Below are 19,812 nucleotides of genomic sequence, written 5' to 3'. Positions count from 1 at the left end.
CTTTGATGGGTGACGGCCTCATAGCTCTCAAAGCCTTCAGCCTTCTTTCTCCCCCCGCCCTGCTTCCCTGGCAGGTGTTTTAATGAGGCGGCTTGCATCGAGGTGCCCCCAGTTGAAGGCTACGTGATGGTTTTGCAGCCAGAGGAGCCCAAGATCAGCCTGAGTGGGGTCCACCACTTTGCCCGGGCAGCTTCTGAGTTTGAGAGCCCAGAGGGTGTTTCCCTCTTCCCTGAGCTCCGAATCATCAGCACCATCACCAGAGAAGTGGAGCCTGAGGGGGACGGGGCCGAGGACCCCACAGGTAACAGCTGCACCTGGGCCTGCCAGCCCCCTCACGGGCCCTTTCTTTGTGCAGTTCTGGGGTTTAATGTTTTCTTTCATACTTGAGTCTGCTTCTGAATCCTGGCTGTGGGTGGAGTCTTTACATTGCTTTTTGGTCAGACATCAGACTTTAAGATGTAGCTTGAGGGCCAGCCCACAGGAAGACAGAGTCCCCAGCATTGTTACTGGGGACTCACTAAGTTCTGTTTATCGACTGAGCGGTTTCTGGGCCTGGGACCCGGGCCTTCAACATGCTAGCCTTATGCTCCATCACTGACTGTAACCCCAGTGCCCCACGTCTTAACAGTGACTCCTTGCTTCAGTCTCTATCCCTAGACTCTGGCTGTGAGCCTGAGATGTGGCTGGGGATTGGGTTGACTGGCATTGCCCGCCCCATAGCCTCTGCTATTTCTGGTCGGCCATTTCTGCAGTTCAAGAGTCCCTGGTGTCAGAGGAAATTGTGCATGACCTGGACTCCTGCGAGGTCACAGTGGAAGGGGAGGAGCTGAACCCAGAGCAGGAAAGTCTGGAGGTGGATGCAGCCCGCCTCCAGCAGAAGGGCATCGAAGTGAGCCACTCCGACCTGGGCGTGGTCTTTACAGGTGAGGGACTGGAGCTGAGAAAAGAGGGTAAGGTGGAAAGGGGAGGCTCCTGCTGCCTGCAGAGGTGGGACTGACATTCGCTTCACACCGCTGCCCTTCTGCACACGTGGGGGAAGAATGGGGGGGACTTGGAGGGTGGAGAGTGGGACATAGGTGGTGCCGTATGCAGGGCGAGCTGGGCATGTAATGGCACGGCCCCTGGATGGAGAAATGCACCTACTTGCCTCAGAAAGCCACAAGGCCATTGGCTCAGCTTACCCAAGTGCGTGACTTCAGGTACCTGGACCCACCCAGGCTCCAGACTTAAAAGCCACTCACCTTTGACACCCCCCAGGTGTGGACACCATGGCAAGCTATGAGGAGGCCTTGCACCTCCTGCACTATCGGAATTGGCACACCAGGTCACTGCTTGACCGGAAGTTCAAGCTCATTTGCTCAGAACTAAATGGTCGCTACCTCAGCAACGAATTCAAGGTGGAGGTGAGTCCAGCCCCCCACCCCCAGGACCAACAGTAGAAGGTACTCGTGTCCTGACTCTTGGTCCCAAGGTGGCTTGTTCACACTGTGGGCTGCCGGCAGGGTAGACACGCAGGCTTGCAGGGGCTTGGAGACCTTGGCTAGAGGTAAAGAGTGAGTCATGTCTTTAGGAGGGGCAAGGTTGCTCCTTGGGGTCCACATGGGAAAAATCCCCAGGGAAGCAAATGGTCTTGGCGGCTGTGTTGGATCGCCACCGGCCGGGTGTGCCGACACTAGGCCGTGGTCACTCTGAGGTCACAGCAGCTGGCTGACATTTACTCTCCGCTGCAGCCGACTTTATCAACCAGGGCCTCTGTGGTCTGGGGAAATGGACTCAGTTGTTCTGAGCAGTCCACTGTCTCCGCCATGACCTAAGTGGTGTGCCAAGGCTCAATTTAGAATGCTGGCAAGTGTTTTACCTGAGCCAAAGGGCAAATGGTGATTGGTCTGCCTCTCCTTCAGCTGGGGTAGCGGGGAAAGTGGTCTGTGCCAAGCAGGTCCCAGGTGATCTGGGCTTGTTTTCTTCGTTGATGCAAATGTTTTCTTTTCTAAGCTACACTATAAATAAATGTTAGACAAGCACTGTTTCTGGGATGTGTGACTGTCACACATCAGTTGTGACAGGTTCTCCTTTTGATTTTTTTTTTTTTCTGGTCACTGGAGTAACCCTGTTTGTTCCCAGCCTGGAGGCCTTGGAGCAGCACAGCTTCGCCTGATTGACTCCATGGTCGCCGGTTAGGTACACGTGGGACGCCGGCCTCAGTGATCTCTCCTTGTCCTCTGCAGGTGAATGTGATCCACACAGCTAACCCTGTGGAACACGCCAATCACATGGCTGCCCAGCCACAGTTTGTCCACCCTGAACACCGCTCCTTTGTTGACCTGTCTGGTCACAACCTGGCCAGTCCTCACCCATTTGCAGGTAGGGCTCCTGGGAGGTCCATGGCATCCCAGCAGGGTCCACATGGGTGCCCCCACTAAACCTGGCTATCAGCGCAGCTCCCCCCCCCCACGTACTGTCACATAAAGAAGGCAGCTTACCACAGCCTCAGAGTGGAAGGTGAGCGAGGCCCGGCTGCCGTAGTGTTTCCCCTAGTCTCTGAGGATCAGCTGAAGCGCTGTGACACATTCCTTCTGACCTCAGCTAGTTTAGGAAGCCAAGGGTGGGACGGCCATCCAGGTAAGCAGTATCACAAAAGCTGAATCCGGTCTTCAAATCTCTTGGCAGTTGTCCCCAGCACAGCGACAGTTGTGATCGTGGTGTGTGTCAGCTTCCTGGTTTTCATGATTATCCTGGGGGTGTTTCGGATCCGAGCTGCCCATCAGCGAACCATGAGGGACCAGGACACCGGGAAGGAGAACGAGATGGACTGGGACGACTCGGCCTTGACCATCACCGTGAACCCCATGGAGGTAGGCACAGACCAGACTTCAGAGCACCAGAGACCCGTGCAACCATGGCCCCTCGTATGTGTCATGTACTCTGCACATCGGGTCTATGCGATTAGGGGGTCTTCAGTTGAGGAAACCTGGGCCCAGAGACCTTGCTGAAGGTCACACTAATTAGCATAGGTAGGCAATCAGTGCTCTCTGCTTCTTTACCCCAAGATGTTTCTGGTGTAACAGGACGAATCTCCATCCCTCAGCATTGAGCACCCCTCCCTAGGGCATGGATACTGAGTTGCTGATGCATGCTTTGCTGCCCCATGCACTTTGCACCAGTGCTGCTCAGCTCTGTCACTGTAGGGTTGGTTTCTCCCTCTGTGGCTTCTAGCAGGTGGGCATTGGGTGGTGGAGCCACCACCTAGCCTTACACCATCATCTCTTTCCCAGACGTATGAGGACCAGCACAGCAGTGAGGAGGAAGAGGAAGAGGAGGAGGAAGAGGAGAGCGAAGATGGGGAGGAGGAGGAGGAGATCACCAGCGCCGAGTCAGAGAGCAGTGAGGAGGAGGAGGGCGGCCCCGGGGACGGCCAGAACGCCACACGACAGCAGCAGCTGGAATGGGACGACTCCACGCTCAGCTACTAAACACCGGCCTCGACACCTGCTCTCCAGAACTCTCTCCTAGCCATCTCCCAGCCCCACGGGTCCACGATGTACAAAATCATTCCGGCCAGCAGGTCTGCAGACCCCTCCCCCATCGCTGACCATCTGCCTGTGTGCAGTGTGTGGGGCCCTAGGCTCCGCCCTCCGCCCTCCCTGCCCATCACACTTGCAGTTTTGCTAGGAGCTGGCACTTCCTCCCTGGCCACGTCTGGGTGCAGTGGCCCCACAGCTCCTCGGACCCCAAATGTGGCTGGAGTCCCGTCGGTCCGGGAGAGGGCTTCGGCACCTCGCACCTCCAGAGACGCTGCAGTGCTTGGACTTGCTGACACAGGGTAAAAACACTGCTCCCACCCAGTCCTCATTTTTTTTATTTTTAAAAGTTTTTATTTTTTTTTTCAAACTAGTGCATGTATAAAATGGGAGAATGGGGGTTAATATGTAGATGACCAACTGGCTTTTTAATATTTTGTAAATAAACTGGGATTCTTTGTGTTCTCCTGTGCTAGTGTAGCCCAGCGCAGGAGTGTAAAGTGAAATCAGCACAGGCCCAGGAGGAACTCTCCTCCCCTCTCCCACCTTCCTCACAAGAGACCAGGTTAGAGAGGTCCAGGTCACTTGGCCCTTGCTGGGATCTCTACAGTCACATGGCAGGGGCCACAGGCTTCCAGTGCTGCTTGGAGGACCAGACCTGAGTATCCCAACCACATTAGAGGCTGCAGCAGCCAGGTAGTTGCCAAGGCCCCTGGCCTCTCGTACACTCCGGTGACCGGCAGCTACCTCGCTGTGCGGCCTCGTGGTTTCTGCTTACTAAATATGTCTCCCTGTTGGTGAAAATGTGTAGTTCATGAGAACTGACAGCAAATTCTGCAAGACACTCGGGCTCCTTGATCTGAAGACAACAAGCCTGAGTAAGTCTACGCTGCAACATCCAAAAGGAGATCCTGAGGCCCAAAGACAAAGTGCTAGAATGTTCCAAAACAGTCTGTTTCCTCTCCTCCCTAGAGGCCCCATGGGATGCCCCCTTGCTGTCAGGGTGTGTGATAAGACCCAAGCCCCCTAGCTAGGAGTCTCGTTGCTTGGTGGCGAGGTGTAGGAGACAGTGTCTAAGCCCACAGCGCTCAGCTCGCCATGTACAATCAGTTAGACTTCTCCAGCTGGGGGGTCTCTGGCCCTCACTGCTAGTTTTAAGGATGCCGGCGGCTATGCTGGCTGTGGCCACCCTCCCATGTCCCGTCCCTGTAGCTGTCTTATTAAGACGATGGACAGATGCTGATGCGGAGAGGGACATTTTCATGTGTCGATAATTGCAGCGTCTGTCCCCTTTAATATGTGTATATTGACGCTAGGTCAGGAAGTGTATGCATTATAATAAAGTTCTGGTTCTAACTCGAGCCTGAGTGTGGGGTCTGTTCTGTCACTTCCTTTTGGGGGGGGGGGTGTTGAGACAAGATCTTCTATGGAGCCCTGGCAGGCTGACCTGGAACTTCCTGTCTAGACCAGGGCTGCTCACGAGCTTACAGCAATCCTCCTGCTTCTGCGTACGCAGTGCTGGGATTGCAGGTGCCCACCTCACCCGTGCCAGGATTTGTTTCGGTTGTTATGGTATGGAGGAAGGCATCGGGGCCTCGCATGTTCCAGGTATGTGTTCCGCCCTGCACCGGGTCCCCAGCCCGCCCCCTGCTGCTTTTGGAGCCGAGAATGTAAGAACATAGAAAGCCTTTTATTTCTTTCCATCTGTCTTTACCTGTCATGTCAAGGTGGCACAGATGTCTCAGCCCACATCAGTGGAAGGAAGCCCACTTCCCACACAAAAACATGAAATGACTTAAAAAAAATAGAAAATATTCTTACAGCCAGGTGCACAGACCACACACTCAGCCTTTGAGTTGGTGTATGCAGTCTGCACCACACCAGGGAGCACCCAGACTCGTTTCAATAAATAACTTGGCAGCCACGCACGCACGCGCTCTCTCTCTCTCTCTCTCACTCACACACACACACACACAAGCGCATTTCCTATCTCAGCATTGGTGGGGGGCAGACTGAGGGTTTCAGCAGCTACTGTGGACTAAGCAGGTTCTTCGTGGAGGTACAAACTGCTGCTGGACCCTCAGCTCATGAACAGGGGGGCACTGGTACCTGGCCTCCTTGAGCCATGTTCTGGGCTGCTGGCGACACAGCCGTGAAGGGTCTGCAGGTCTCAGAATGATACCGAGAGATCCAGGTCCTGAGGTGGCAGCCGATACATGGAGATGTGCTCATGACGTTGCATGGAGCGCATGCTGTACCATTGAGCTGTGTCCCCGGATCATTGAGCTAAAAGCCCAGGTACCTTGCTCCATCTCTAGAGTGGCTTTGGGAAGCCCGGGAGGAGGCTCAGACCTGCATTTCTAGAGTCGTTCTGATCTGTTCCTTTTCAAGGATGAAAGCCCAGGTTGCTTTGAATTTCGCCCTCATTCTTGTTCTCCCTTTAGAACCTGGCTCTCCAGCTGCCTTTCAAGGGGATAGCTCTGGGAGAGATCCTGCCTGTCCCTAAAGCTGCCTTTGGGTGGGACTCACACTCATTGCACAGTGGACTCTTCTTACTTGCCTTTGTCTTGATTCATGACCACACTGCCCTGAACCAATCGCCAGTTTTGAGTGTTTTGAAGACTGGCACATACTATTCATAGTGGGGGTGAGGGGGCAGGTCCTTCTCCCAGCCATAGAGTTCTGTACATATTTTGGCTATCATTTTCTTACCCGAAAATAAAAGGTGAGGGTGTCCCTATATCCAGGAGGTCACTTCAGCAGGGCAGAGCAAACGTGCCTGAGTCTAGAAGGTGCCCTGGCTTCCTCGGAAGCTGCCAGAGACTTGGTTGGTGGAGGTCGCCAAAGGTGGGCCACACAAAGGTGGTGGAGGTGAGCTGAGGATTGAGGTGTCTGTCTGGATGGGAGGCACCAGGTCACTACTAGGCTTGCCCTAGGCAGCCTAGCGGGGATTCTGGGAAGAAGGCCCCAAGAAGAACTCTTTGCTGGGCCAAGATCCACAGGTTGGAAGACTCGGGGTGCGATCCTCAAGGCGTTGCTTACAGTGCTGACGGGGGTGGGATGAGGGGTGTCCCACAAGGACATCACCCCCCCCTTCCACAAAGACAGTTCCATTTATGGCTGTTTTGTTCCTTAAACAATTTGAGTCATAAATAAATAACCAGTGTAAACAAGAGGCAATTGTGTGGTTCCTCCCTGAGGAACGGTTCAGGTGTCTGGCCTCTCTGATGACCACTGAGCGTGCCTAGTCCCTAGGTCCGACAGTTTACCTCTGGGGCTGACAGCCAGGGGAGGGGCCCCTTATTGCCTGTTATCCTTTGACACATTGTGTGCCAGCCAGTTGACTTTGGTTTTCCAGCTCTCCCGTAGGGCTTCATTGAACTTCACCCGGAAGTGCTTGAGCGCCTCTTCCTCTGTCTTCCCTAGTGCCAGAGAGTCCTAGACAAACACGCAGCAGGGAGACACTGAGGGGCTCTGTTCTCTATTACGCTATCTGTACTGAAGCCTAAGGGAGGTTAAATTCCCTCTAAAAGGGAAAGCTTTTTACTCAGACCCACAAGCCCTGATGGCCCACCCAGCCCACCCATTGCTCAAGTGTCCTGAGCCAGAAGCCTTGGAGTGCTAAGTGGCCTTCAGGGAATGCCCTGGCCAGCCCTGTGGGCTGTCACCACCTCACTCTACTCCACTGACCACAAACTGAGCGTGTGGGATGGAAGCAGTTTATAAGATGTAGAAGAGACCTTAGCTCATGCGCGAGTGTGTGTGTGTGATGTGTGAGACACCTGTGAGAAAGGATTGACTAAGGAAGGTCACCACATCTCATACCAGCCTGACGAAGCCCAGCAAACTCGCACTCTGGCCACTTCCCAGCAGACCCCACTGCTAGGTCAGGGATGGCATGTGCCCCACCCCCACCACAGGGACCACTACTCTCAAGAAGTCTACCAATGGGGCCCTTCTAGGACCCAGCCTGCCCAGGCCAGCCTTGGGAAGCAGAGAGCCCTGGAGTAGGTCCCGACTCAGCCTCGGTTTGAGTCGCTGCTTAGGTTTTTGCCCACCTGACAAACTAGAGACATCTGGGACGAGAGACCTCAACTGAGGAACTGCCTGTAGGTAGCCCTGGGAGGCATTTTCCTTGGTCAGTGACTGATGTTGAGGGCCCAGGCCACTGTGAATGGCACCACCTCTGGGCATGCAGTCCTGGGTTGTGTAAGAAGGCAGGCTGAGCAAGCCATGGGGAGGGACGCATGGCTTCTGCTCTAGGGCCCACGCTGGATGAACTACAGCTGGAAGCTGAAGTAAACCCCTTTCTTCCCCACGTTGCTTGCAGTCAGTCTTTTATCACAGCCACAGGAACCCCATGCGGGCACTTACCTTGAGATACTGGATATCTTTGGAGCAGCTAAGCTCGGGCAGACCTGCAGCACGCATGAGGGCGAAGAGATGGAGGAAGAGCAGCCCATGGCGCCGCAGGATGGTGTAGGCGCGTTCACAGTAGCCGCGGAACCTGCGGGTGAGGGAGGCACAGCAGGTGAGGTCCTGAGTTCTCACCATCACTCCAGGGTCAAGGCCAGTGTCTGCACTTTTCCGAGCCGCTGCTCCGGTGACAGCTATACCAAAGCCCCTAGTTCCTCGGGCTGACCTCCTCACCCTGTCTCCTACAGACTACCTCCCTGATAGGAGGGACCGGGAGACAGTGTCTCCATCCCTGGCCCTTCACCCTGGGTCCCTGTGGTCCAGGGCAGATGCAGTGGCAATGCCCTCACCTTTCAAATTTCTCACTGTTGTTAGTTTTCCCCTGTTGGATCACGTGGACAAAGTCATAGGTGAGAATGAAGGGAACTCGCTCACGGTTGATTCCAAACTTGGTCTTAAAGTTCCCCAGAAAGTGGCCAAAATCGATGTGGAACAGCTGACGAGGAGGGAAAGGTACAGAATGAGAAATCAGAAAAGACCGGACAAGGCGTGTGGCTCAGGAGTAGCCCTGGGCTGGTGTGAGCTGGATTCGAACCTCAGGGACCCAGGGGGGCCAACAGGCCAAGACTGGAGGTTAGGCCGCCCACCACCCCGCCCTACCTGTCCACTCTCTCGGATCATGATGTTGTCGCTATGTCGGTCACCAATGCCCAGCACATACGTGGCCACACAGTAGCCAGCACAGGAGAGGGTGAATTCCTCGATAGCTCGATCCAGGGCCTCCCTGAGTGGGGAAGATCGAAAGTCACGGCCACACTGTATATAGCAGTCACTTCTACAGGAGGTAGAGGCTGCTTCTCTCCCTCTAGAGTCTAGCCTTTCAGCTTGCTTTACTCAATAGAATGTAGAATGCACTGTTCCGCAGCCTAGGCTGCCTCCCTGATCTTGAACCTGTCCCCCACTGCCCATGAACACCATGGGGAGAAAAGCTGGGGCTAAGCAGAGGCCAGGAGGAGAGATACAGCTCACAGGCGGTACCAAGGCTTCAGGCATTCATTGAAATCCTACTTAGACCCTCCAGGCTTGGCAAAAGCCCCAGATGGTTTGAGTTGTCCCAAGCAATATATGTAGAATATCCCAGGTGAGTCCACTCGAGCCCACTCAGAATGGCGGATGTCCCGAAGCCTTGAGCCTTGAGTGGCATCACAGAGCCATTGGCAATCGGCACGTGAGAACAGCCCTGCTGACTCAGACTCAGGCTGGCCCCACAGCTGCGCCACAGTCAAAGAAGGTCACAGCCCTTCCTCTTACCTTGTCTCTGATAGGCCCACCCTTCCCACATCACGCCTCCCAGGAAGAAGGCCTGAAACCTACCCAGGGTTCTTGGACTTGAGCCAGTTAAGCAGGGCGTCCTTGTTGAAGGCGGCTGTGGCTGCCATGTTGCTCTTATTCAGCTGGATGTTGGCAATCGTGTCCGAGTGGAGGACCACCTCAATGAGGCCTGTGCGGTCTCCAGTGGGGAGGCAGCCATAGGGCGTCATCCTGTGTGAAGGGGAGGAGACTGTCATGACCAAAGGCTGTCCCTGGGGAGACATTCAAAACAGCCACAGGGGGTGCAACACTCTGGTTGCTGAGGAGAGGAGGACTTGGGAGGCTCTGGCAGTATGATGAGGGCTTGGGAAAAGGTTTCTGCTTTCTAGATGGACTGGAGGCCAGGAAGTACAGAGGGAGCAAGGTGGACGCCTGGACGGCCTTCCCTGGCCTCTCCTAGCTTTCTGTTGTCTCCCTGCACTGAGAGCATCCCATTCCCAGCTGCTGTAGTAACGATAGTTTTGATGCCCTTTGGGATGGGCCCCACCTCAGATCCAGGCCTTCCTGCTTCCACAGGACATCCATGAGCTGGATCATCTGCAAAGTCAGCATGTCCTGGCGGAGGTCTGCAGCATGGGAAGGAGACCACAGTGTCTGTTAGGCTCTGCATTCCCTTAGGTCCCAGGATTAGGCTTCCAATTCATGTCTCCAGGACCACCCGTGGGGATAGCCCAGAGATGGTTCCCCAGCGCCTGCTCACCATCCCCGTTCTTAAACATGATGCCCACGGTGCCAGCACTGCCCGCCTCCTCGCTACTGTACATGATCCACAGTGGCTTCATCTTGGAGTCCATGAAAGTGCACTGCTCCACACTGCTGGCCAGAGAGTGGGGTCCACAGGTGCTCCTCCGCAGGCCCGAGGGGTGGGAGGAGCCCCGGTGGGGCCGGGCATGGGGCTCACCAGACTTCCTCCAGCAGGGTGCTGGGATCAAGCGGAGACTGCAGATGGGACAGGGCCTCCATGTAGGTCTCCTGGCGCATGCACATATGCATCATCTCCTTGGTTTGGGGCTTGGTGGTCTTCTGGGAGCTCACCTTCACGAAATCATTCAGCGCCTTTAGCTTGCTCAGTGCTTCCCCCTGGTGGTGACAGAGGAAAGGCAGAGGTGGGTGACAGCCTCAGGAGGGAGGACAGTGTGGTGGGGGCGGGGAAAGGCACACAGCCGGAAGTAGAGTCTGACCAAGCCTTACCTGCTTCATCAGCACCTTCATGTGGTGGGTGCTGCCTCTGCAGTAGGCCTCCATGATGAGGCCAAAACGCAACGCCACTGACGGCACGTGCATCTCAGAGCTGAAAAAAAAAAAATAGTACTGAGTCTTGCCTAGGACCTTACCACACACTCCCCTCCTCCCTCAGCCTGGGTGGGGCCCAGGGCACCCAGAACATCTGGGCCTGCTAGAAACCTAAGGTCAGCAAGCCTGAGGTCTCCCTTCCCTGTGGCCCTCAGGCTGGGGTGCATTCAGCTACCGGAGGTGCCAGAAGAGGAAGTGGCCAATCTTGCGGTTCGCCAGAGCTCGGTCCAGCAAGAATTTGGTCAACTCGCAGTCCAGGTAGGACTCGTATTTGAGCACCTGCACAAGCTGCAGAAGGTACTGGAAAAGCTCATCATCCCTGAGGAGAAAGAGGGCTAGAGGAGGCAGAGGCCAGGTTCATCCCAACCCAGGACCCTTCTGGAAAAGACGGGAGTCTGTGTCCCCAGAGGTAGCACCCAGAGGGAACTCACGTCAACTTCCTCAGGGACTTGATGGCAAAGGAGCCCACGTAGCAGTCAGGGAAGCTGAAGTCCAGCAGTTCCAGGGCACTCAGCACAGGAAGCTCCGGCCAGGAGCACAGCAAATAGACCATCTGGGACAGCTTGGTGGTCAGGTGAGGGGTGGGCGGCAGCTGTCCATCTGCCCCAGGCTCCTTCCCCAGAATCCCCTCTCCACTCACCTGGGCCACATCCTCGTGCTTATTCCACTTGGTGACCAGCAGCAGGCGGGCCAGGGCCTCTGGGAAGTGCTCCTGGACTTCATGCCGCATCTTCCACACCAGGTCCTTCTCGTGTTCGTACAGCTCCCCGGACCCCCGCCGCTCCAGGATCTCCCGCAGCTGCAGCTGCTGAAGGACACAGACAGCGTGAGGCCTTCAGCTCCACACCCAATCCCAGCTCCCAGCTTCAAGGATCTGAGCTCACCTCCTCCTCTGTGATGCGCCCGCGCTCGCCATGACGCCCCAGCTCCAGGATCTGCAACAAGCGTCCAGTTCTCAACACCCTGGGCTTGGGGCAGCCCCTGCAGGGCCCCAAAGCAGGACATCTACACCTCAGACCTAGCGTTTGTCCTTCTCACGTGTGGAAACCATGCTGTGCACTGCACAGCTTTGACCAGCATCCGAGCTCGTGCCTATAACATGCCAGGAGCATCTTTCCCACACAGACCCAATGGCGGCCCAAATGGCTCTTGGAAACCCCTGAATTGGCCTAGCAATGGGCAAATCCCAGGGTGGCCAGGGTCTACTCTTTGAAGAACTGTAGAACCAGAGTAAGGAAGGTCTAGAACAATGGTTTTCTACCCATGGGTTGCAACCTCTTTGGAAGTCAAATGACCCTTTCACAGGGGTCATCTAAGACCATCAGAAAACCCAGGTATTTGTGCTACAATTCGTAACAGTAGTAGAATCACAGTTATGAAGAAGCAAAGAAAATAATGTATGGTTGTGGGGGGGCCACCACAACAGAGGAACTGTATTAAAAACCATTGCAGGGTTAGGAAGGCTGAGAAGCACTGGTCTAGCAGGACAGGGTCCTCACTGACCTTCTCCAGAGCAGGGAAGTACACCGGATGGGGGGCCACCTCAGGCAGGCAGATGACCAGGGCCGCTGCGCTCTCCGTGTTGGGGTTACTACGCACTGTACCCGCTGGGTTCAACAGCTCTCCTTTCTCATCTGAACACGGGGACAGATGGAGTTATATTTGTAAAGTCACTCGTTTTGGGACTTCCACCCCTGCTAGCTGCTCCCCTGGGGCTGAGCCCACCTGGGACAGAGGGCCACATGTAGAGACGGCGTTCCCCAGTCTTGAGCTGGTCTTTGTAGTCGAATAGCATGAGGTTGGCCCAGGCGATGGGGCAGTCCTAGGGAGGGACACCAGTGGGTTAGAGCCAGTCACAAAGCCCCCAAGCCCCCTTTGCTGATCAGGACAACCCCGAAAGCCCTGTGGGAAAAGGGAGGATTCCCAGGAAGACTCAAGGGAGGACTCCCAGGAGACTCAAAGTTTGTCCTAGTGACAAACCAGCAAGGCCTGTATCCCTGATCCTGGCTTCCAGAGAAACGGGAGCCTGTCCCAGCACTTGGCTTGGCTCCAGTGCACACCAGCAGGACAAGGGCCAGTTGACATGCTGGAAGTGTGACTGGGGGCCCAGCCATTCAAGGCAACAGCTACCCCAGGCCTTTTAGTCCTACCAAGGACACTTTTTACCCAGAAAGCTGCCTGCAAAAGCCCCCTGGACTACAGGTTCACAGTGGATAGTCCCAAGCAGGCCATTCACAATCTATCCCTAGAGTACAAAGGGATCCAGACTATGGTGGTATAGAGGCTTAGGGTTCCAGGCCCCCCAGGACCCTCGTCCTTAGCCTGCCTGCCTGAGGGGCGCTGCAGGGAGGTTCAGATTCCGCCCAGCCAGCGCTACCCACCGCCTTCTTGGACTTCTTCTTTGTAGAGCGCGCCTTTTTCGCCTTCTCCACTACAGCATAGAGCGCGAAGCAGAGCCGAGCCATGCGCGGCAGGTCACAGATGTTGATGTCGAACTCCAGCCGCTGCTTCCACACGGGCTCTGAGCACACATTCACCTCTGAGCTGGACACCGTCTTGCAGAGCATCTCATTGCCATGGAAGAGCCCGGCCTGTACAACCAGCTGGGGTAGGGTGGGTATCAGAAACAGAGTAAGTGAATCAGGGGGACCCTGGGCCATCCCTTCCCTCACCAGCTTCTCCCACCAATGTCCTCCTCAAATGTCCTCACTCTTAAGTAGGTCTGAATTTACTTCCTCATTGGGGGGGGGGGGGGGAGGCTGTCCCTCAGAGGGAAAGCCACTGGCCAAGCAGGACAAGAAGTCATGGGGCATGTGAGGCCACATAGACTATGTATTGATACCCGAGGCATGTCCCTTTACTTCAGGCCTCAGCTTCTTCAACAAGAGATGGTAATTCCAGGCTCACTGGCTCTAACATCCTCAGCCTGCCTGCCTTTTTGAACCGTATGGGCTCCTATCCAGGAGTGCCACCAGCTGATCATCCCAGACACAGGCACCCAGCCTGCCAAGCTGGTAAAACTACGGTGCTGGGAAGGAAACCCAGACTCTCTGTGGGCTTCCCATTCCACAAATGGAACAATAATCCCTCCACCTGGAAGGCAGCTGCGAGAAAAGAGGATGTGAGGCCTGTGGATGTGCTTTTTAAAAACCAAAGAGCACAGAGCTATCTTCACAGCCCAAAGGGAGCTCAGACCCCAGGGGATGAGGCAGCTACCCGTCCATGTTGCAGGCATACCCTGACCAGATGCAGCCACTCTTCCTTGCTCCTCACACCTCCCCAGACACCGCTTTCATCCCCACAACCTCCACCGAAGTCAAATACACAGAAATGGGCCCTGCCCGGTTTCCACGAATCAGTCTCTGGCTGGCTGGCTCACCCCACTCCCCTCTTCCTGTTTTGAAGCGGCTCACAACCACTCCAGTCAGGGACGCTGGGTAATGTGGTCAGGTGGCTTTCGTGTGACATCTTCCCACTCTTCTTCCGCTGCCACCCGTCCTGGCCACAGCCACCTTGTTTGTGCAGCAAACAGTGGCTCCCTCACCTGGCCCAGGAGCCTACCTTCATCCGCTCATCCGCATTCACCTTGCTGCCCTCGATCAACTCAATGCAGAAAGGCTGCTCCAGGGACCACAAGGACACAGAGGAGGGCTGGAGAAGAAGGGAGGCAGGGTTGGTGGCGAGGCCCAGACACCTGTCCCCAGCGCTATCTGTCTTTTACCAGAAAGCCTGTTGTGCAAATGCACCAGGGCCCCCAATACCCCTAAGATCCACAAGAGGACAATGGAGGTTGCCCTGCAGTTCACACAGATTCCAACTGGACACGGATCACCCACCAAGGGCCCCTGAACCCAGGCCCTCCTGGTGTGCCTCCCAGCTGACTGGGGGACACAGGGAAGGAAGTACATTGTCTCACCTTCTTAGCAGGGATTGGGGGAGGTTTGGTGCGTGGTTTCTGGACTTGGGGGGCAGGGTTGCTCTGCTCATCCCGCATGGCGAGGATGGAGGATTTGTGGACCATGGTCAGGTGGGGAGTCAGTCCGCTGTGCAGGCAGCTGCAGATGTACTGGGATGGAGGTGCAGGGTGAGGTGATGATGGGTGGTCCCCCACTCCTTTCCTGGACACCTGGCTACCAGGAACTCGCCAAGCTGATACTACCTATCCCAAACTTCAGGAGGGGCCTCGTGTTGGTTCCCCTAAAGATGGGATCCCTCCTCGTGCTTACAGAGGACCAGTTCAGCAAGGGGATGCTCTCTCATGGTAACTAAAAAGGCCTGCCTCATCAGACTCAAGAGAGGCTAAATCCAGGTCCCTTGATGCTCCCAGGGCCACACGCAGGTGGCAGAGAGGGCTCACCTGAAACTGGCAGAGCGGGTAGCTGCCATAGAGGTACTCATGCCTCCCGTTCACCTGAAGGGTGTAGTCTTCAGGCTGCTCCACCAGAAGCTGCCGGAACACCGTGGCCTTCTTCCGGAGGGCACAAGCCATCAGTGCCAGGGGCATGTCCTTGGTGGACACCTGGAAGGTGAAGCTCTCCTGTGGGGAGAAGGATGTCAGCCTTCTGCTCTGCAGGCCCTGGGGCTTCTGGGGCAGAGGCAGGGCTGCCTGGCAGAGAGCCTAGGTGTTCACGGATCAAGGCATCCCAGGAAATATTGGCGGGGGTAGGGTGGGCTGACACTATCGTGTCGGGTCACTCTGCATTGTCACATCTGCTTGGTGTGGGACAGTTCTTGATGAGCATTTGTTGCTCTTGCAGAGGACCTGGGTTTGGTTCCCAGCATTCCCAGCACCCACATGGCCACTCACAGCCATCTCTAACTGCAGCTCCAGGGACTCTGGTGCTGTCTTCTGAACTCTGTAGTCACTAGACACGCATGCACTTACATACACGAGGCAAACATTCATACCCGTAAAATAAAGCAAAATAAAATAACCCCAAATTTGCCTGGTGAGACAACCAGCCCTTTGGCAGGCATGGGGAATCTGGCGAATGCCATCTCATGCTACTGGGAGAAGGAACAAAGGAGAGTTTTAGATCCTAGGGAATTTCACAGCAGAGAAGTCCCTCATGGGCACGGCAGGTTGGATGAAGCCACAGCTCACCTCACTGCCCTCAAACTTCACATTGACCAGCAGGGCTCTGCTGGTGACGCGAAGGATGCCAGCCCGCCAACTCCTTGCCGAGGGCTCCAGCTGCAGGGGGAAGCTATACTGCAGCCAGTCCTCCCAGCCCAGCTGTTGGCGGCGAGCAGCGACCTCTTCGCAGAACTGGCGCATCTTAGTGCGGAAGTCGTTCACTTCTGGGTCCCGCAGGGAATCAAACTCATGGAGACCTTTGGGGGCGCGGGAGGAGGTCAGAACAGCGCCGGGCCACGTGGGCTCAGCCTAGGCAGCTCCTACCCCCAGCAAGTATACCTTTGCCGATGAGGAGGCTGATCTGGGAGTTAATGAGCTTCTTCACGCGGTCACCCTCTCGCGCCACCAGGCGCAACACGGGCAGGAAGGGCTGGATGTCACACAGCCTGCGCTGCTCGTCCTCCAGCTCCTGCTGCTCCGCCGTCTGGTTCACGCAGGTGAACACGTAAGCCTCAGGGTCACTGAGCATGTGGAAGAACGGCTCATACTGCGCATTTCGCCACAGCACCTGGGAGAGAGAGAGGGGGTCACAGTCAGCCCCTACCAGACACCCACAGAGGGCAGAGGGAGACCCCAAGACGACGAAAGTTCGCACCCCTGTGGACTGGCCACATGCTAATAAACTTCCTGTCTCTGTCCTCTGTGCCGGGTGTCAGGGTTTGCTGAGACTGGGGGCTGGGGCTCATGAATGACCTTAGACCACCCAGAGGGACAACCAGACTTTTGAACACGATGATTGCTATAGATATCACTATGATCACTCACTCTGTAGACCTGACTACTCATCAAACTCATCCCTCTGCCTCTGCTTTCCAAGTGCTGGGGCCACAGGCATGAACTGCCAAACTGGAGTGCATTTATATAAAGTCTGTAGTCAATATCAAGGTGTCACAATGTCCATTCAGAAAACAAAAAACAAGATACAAGGGGCTGGAGGGACGGCTCCAAGGTTAAGAGCACTTGCTGCTCCTGCAGAGGACCTGGGTTCAGTTCCCAGCACTCACATGGCTGCCCACAGCCCCCTGTAACTCCAGTTCCGGGAAACCCAACAACCCTGTGCTGGCCTGTGTGGGCACCAAGCACATACATACATATTTGCATGCAAAAAAAAATATCATACATATTCAAAACCCTTTTTAAAAAGAGAAAAATACAAAAGTTCATCATCAAAATTGTCCCAAGACTCAGAGCCCAGTACAAAATGAGTTGGGGGCTGGAAGATGGCGCAGCAGGTAGATGCACTTTGTCACCAAGCCTGACAACACAAGCTTGATCCCCAGAACACACGCCTTAAAAGGAGATGGCAGAGTCCTGCAAGCTGTTCTCTGGTCTTCCCATGCGTGGCAGACATACATCCACACACATGCATGCAAGATGGAGACACAAACAAACAAAAATGTAAAAAATTTTAATTAAACAAAACCAGGAACTAGTCCAGCTGTTGATGGTAATTGTCTCACACGGCTCAATCACAGGTAGTTTTTTTTCCTTCTCTATTTTTAAATATCTCTTTGTTTATTTGTTATGTCAGACTGAGGACACATCTACAGGTGCCTACGTGGAGGTCAGAGGAGAGTTCAGAGGAGCTGTTTCTCTCCTTCTACCACGTGGGTTCTGGGGATCTAACTGAGGTAGTTAGGTTGAGAAGCCAGCAACCTTACCTGCCTGCTGAGCCTTATCTCACCAGCCTGCCTGCCTTTTCTTTTTTCTTTTCTTTTTTTTTTTTTTTTTTTTTTTTTTTTTTTTGGTTTTTCGAGACAGGGTTTCTCTGCAGCTTTTTTAGAGCCTGTCCTGGAACTAGCTCTTGTAGACCAGGCTGGCCTCGAACTCACAGAGATCCGCCTGCCTCTGTCTCCGGAGTGCTGGGATTAAAGGCATGCGCCACCACCGCCCAGCCTGCCTTTTCTTTTTTGAGACAGGAGGCCAGAACTCACTGTGTGGCTGAGGATAACCCAGAGCTTCTGAACTGCCAGTCTCCCAGTGCTGGGATTACAGGCATGTATGAACACACCTGGTTTATGATGTGATGGGAATTGAACCCAGGGCAATGTGCATTTTAGGCAAGCCCTGTAACCACCTGAACTACATACCTGATGTCCTTTTTCTTATTTTCCTAAATTTTAATGTGTCTCTATTGTTTTCATAGAAGGGAGGGAAATCAATATTAAAGCAAATCTCTCAGGAAAACAGGACCGCAGAGATGCTTCCTACTTCTACAGCTGGTTTTCCTGGTTTCTATTTTTGACTTAAAGTTCTCAGGTAAGATCTGGGTGTGGTGGTGCACGCCTTTAATCCCAGCAATCAGGAGGCAGAGGCAGTCAGTCGGATCTCCGTGAGTTCAAGACCAGCCTGGTCTATAGAGCAAGCTCTAGGACAGCCAGGGTTCTGTTACACAGAGAAACCCTGTCTAAAAACCAAAACAGGCGAGGTATCAACCTTTGGTAGCTCAAAACCTAGCCCAGTAAATGTCAGACTTAGTGTGTCACACGAGCAGTTTCAAAGTCACGGACAGCAACTACCAAATACCATCCAGATGTAAATCAACCCGAAAAGGATCCAGAAAAACCCAAGCCCCTTTCTAACAACAGCGTTTACTGTCATGCCGACAGCTCTAAGCACGGTACCGAGTCGTTCCAAAAATGACCACACAGTCATGTGTGGCATGCAATCCCAGCCAGTGACAGCCTCGAAACTGGCTCACCATCTAGTAATCTAGTGAGAGGAAATGTATGCTCTCAAAGGGGAAGCTGACTTTGGAATGATAAGTGGAGTTTAACCACAGGTTTTTAAACAATTCTTAGAAATTCTATCTGGTAGAACTCACATCTAAGTTCTAAGGGCTGAGGGCGAGGGCTCAGTTGGCAAAGTGCAGACCTAGCGCTTTACCTGAGCCGATCCCTCAGCACCCACAAGCAAAGGGGGGGTGGGGCTTGCTGGAGAGATGACTCAGCAGTTAGGAGCACTGGCTGCTCTTCCAGAGTTCAAGTCCCAGCATCCACATGGTAGCTCACAAACATCTGTAACTCCAGATTCAGGGGATCCAAAGTCCTATTCTGGCTCCTCATGGGCACCAGACACACACACAATGGATACCCATACACACGAAATAATAACAACTAAATCTTGCTTTGTTTTGTTTTTCAAGACAGGGTTTCTCTGTGTAACAGCCCTAGCTGTCCTGTCCTGGAACCTATTCCATAGACCAGGCTGGCCTCGAAGTCACAGAGATCTGCCTGCCTCTGCCTCCTGAGTGCTGGGATTAAAGGCGTGCGACACCTACCACCCAGCAGAATAAGTAAATCTTAAAGCAGAATAAAATAGACAGCTGGGTATGACCACATCTTCTATAATCCCAACACTCAAGAGACTGAAAAAGGGGATCCTTTTGACTTGCTGGCCAGCTGGCCTAACCTACTACAATAAGATCCTGTAAGAAAAAACCAAAAGGAAACAAAAATAAGGTGTACAGACCCTGAGAAATGATAGCCCAGGCTATATCCTCTGGCTGACACACAAGTACACAGTTTATACCCAGGGATTCTATGAGTATCAGGGTGTGAGAACTGGCCTTAAAATGGAGGCTGTACCTGTTTGATGGAGCTGAGGTTGGCATTTCGGGGCACCGCGAAGTTCAGGTAGACCCCTGTGGGCAGCAGGAAGTCAACAGCCACGTTCTGACTCTCCTCTTTTGTCCAGAACTCCATGGGGCAGTCCACCCCAGGGGGCATTCTGTTGCTTTACTGCTCCGAGGCCTGTTCTCCTGAGGGAAAGGCAGAGACACAATGAGCTGGCCCTGCTGTGCTGGACAAGGAAAAGCGGGATTGGCCAGATCTTCTGTGCCACAGGGGGATACACAAAGCCTGACACACACACACACACACACACACACACACACACACACACACACACGATGTCCGATACTGCCTAGGTTGTTTTGTGCCACCACCTTAGGCCACCCTCTGGGCTCTGGTACCTCTTGTTGCAGGTGAACTTGCCACAGGTCAAAAGACTGCATTATGACCAACAGATGACCCAGAGGGAGACAGGAAGAATGGCCTGACATCTAAGAAATGAAGA

The 19,812-nt window shown here is 54.3% G+C and overlaps 2 protein-coding genes across 11 annotated transcripts in view; one reads left to right on the top strand and one right to left on the bottom strand.

The window, feature by feature from the left end:
* Clstn1 (calsyntenin 1) overlaps positions 1-4,879 on the top strand; it is a 63,979-nt gene extending 59,100 nt beyond the window's left edge. For all 4 annotated transcript variants that reach the window (XM_038332885.2, XM_038332883.2, XM_038332884.2 and 1 more), the window contains 6 exons: positions 75-301; positions 753-923; positions 1,258-1,403; positions 2,226-2,361; positions 2,668-2,852; positions 3,273-4,879. In XM_038332885.2, coding sequence (XP_038188813.1) covers positions 75-301; positions 753-923; positions 1,258-1,403; positions 2,226-2,361; positions 2,668-2,852; positions 3,273-3,470 — 1,063 coding nt within the window. In that variant the 3' untranslated portion in view covers positions 3,471-4,879. The remainder of the gene's footprint in view (positions 1-74; positions 302-752; positions 924-1,257; positions 1,404-2,225; positions 2,362-2,667; positions 2,853-3,272) is intronic.
* Positions 4,880-6,641: 1,762 nt separating this feature from the next.
* Positions 6,642-19,812, bottom strand: part of Pik3cd (phosphatidylinositol-4,5-bisphosphate 3-kinase catalytic subunit delta) — a 42,235-nt gene continuing 29,064 nt past the window's right edge. Inside the window, exons 3-24 of one of the 7 annotated variants that reach the window (XM_038332874.1) lie at positions 19,323-19,495; positions 16,015-16,243; positions 15,703-15,932; positions 14,956-15,135; positions 14,515-14,664; positions 14,160-14,249; positions 12,980-13,201; positions 12,324-12,420; positions 12,102-12,232; positions 11,483-11,533; positions 11,239-11,406; positions 11,030-11,160; positions 10,774-10,917; positions 10,497-10,596; positions 10,207-10,385; positions 10,006-10,121; positions 9,793-9,871; positions 9,309-9,476; positions 8,595-8,718; positions 8,285-8,430; positions 7,893-8,025; positions 6,642-6,956 (exon numbers count right to left, since the gene is read on the bottom strand). In XM_038332874.1, coding sequence (XP_038188802.1) covers positions 6,819-6,956; positions 7,893-8,025; positions 8,285-8,430; positions 8,595-8,718; positions 9,309-9,476; positions 9,793-9,871; positions 10,006-10,121; positions 10,207-10,385; positions 10,497-10,596; positions 10,774-10,917; positions 11,030-11,160; positions 11,239-11,406; positions 11,483-11,533; positions 12,102-12,232; positions 12,324-12,420; positions 12,980-13,201; positions 14,160-14,249; positions 14,515-14,664; positions 14,956-15,135; positions 15,703-15,932; positions 16,015-16,243; positions 19,323-19,463 — 3,147 coding nt within the window. In that variant the 5' untranslated portion in view covers positions 19,464-19,495 and the 3' untranslated portion in view covers positions 6,642-6,818. The remainder of the gene's footprint in view (positions 6,957-7,892; positions 8,026-8,284; positions 8,431-8,594; positions 8,719-9,308; positions 9,477-9,792; positions 9,872-10,005; positions 10,122-10,206; positions 10,386-10,496; positions 10,597-10,773; positions 10,918-11,029; positions 11,161-11,238; positions 11,407-11,482; positions 11,534-12,101; positions 12,233-12,323; positions 12,421-12,979; positions 13,202-14,159; positions 14,250-14,514; positions 14,665-14,955; positions 15,136-15,702; positions 15,933-16,014; positions 16,244-19,322; positions 19,496-19,812) is intronic. The other 6 variants (XM_038332875.1, XM_038332878.1, XM_038332879.1 and 3 more) reach the window with 6 other exon arrangements.

The sequence above is a fragment of the Arvicola amphibius genome, chromosome 6 (assembly GCF_903992535.2).
Source record: "Arvicola amphibius chromosome 6, mArvAmp1.2, whole genome shotgun sequence".
Lineage (NCBI taxonomy): Eukaryota > Metazoa > Chordata > Mammalia > Rodentia > Cricetidae > Arvicola > Arvicola amphibius.
Note: the sequence above shows the minus strand (reverse complement) of the source record. Positions and strands in the feature narration are given on the sequence as shown.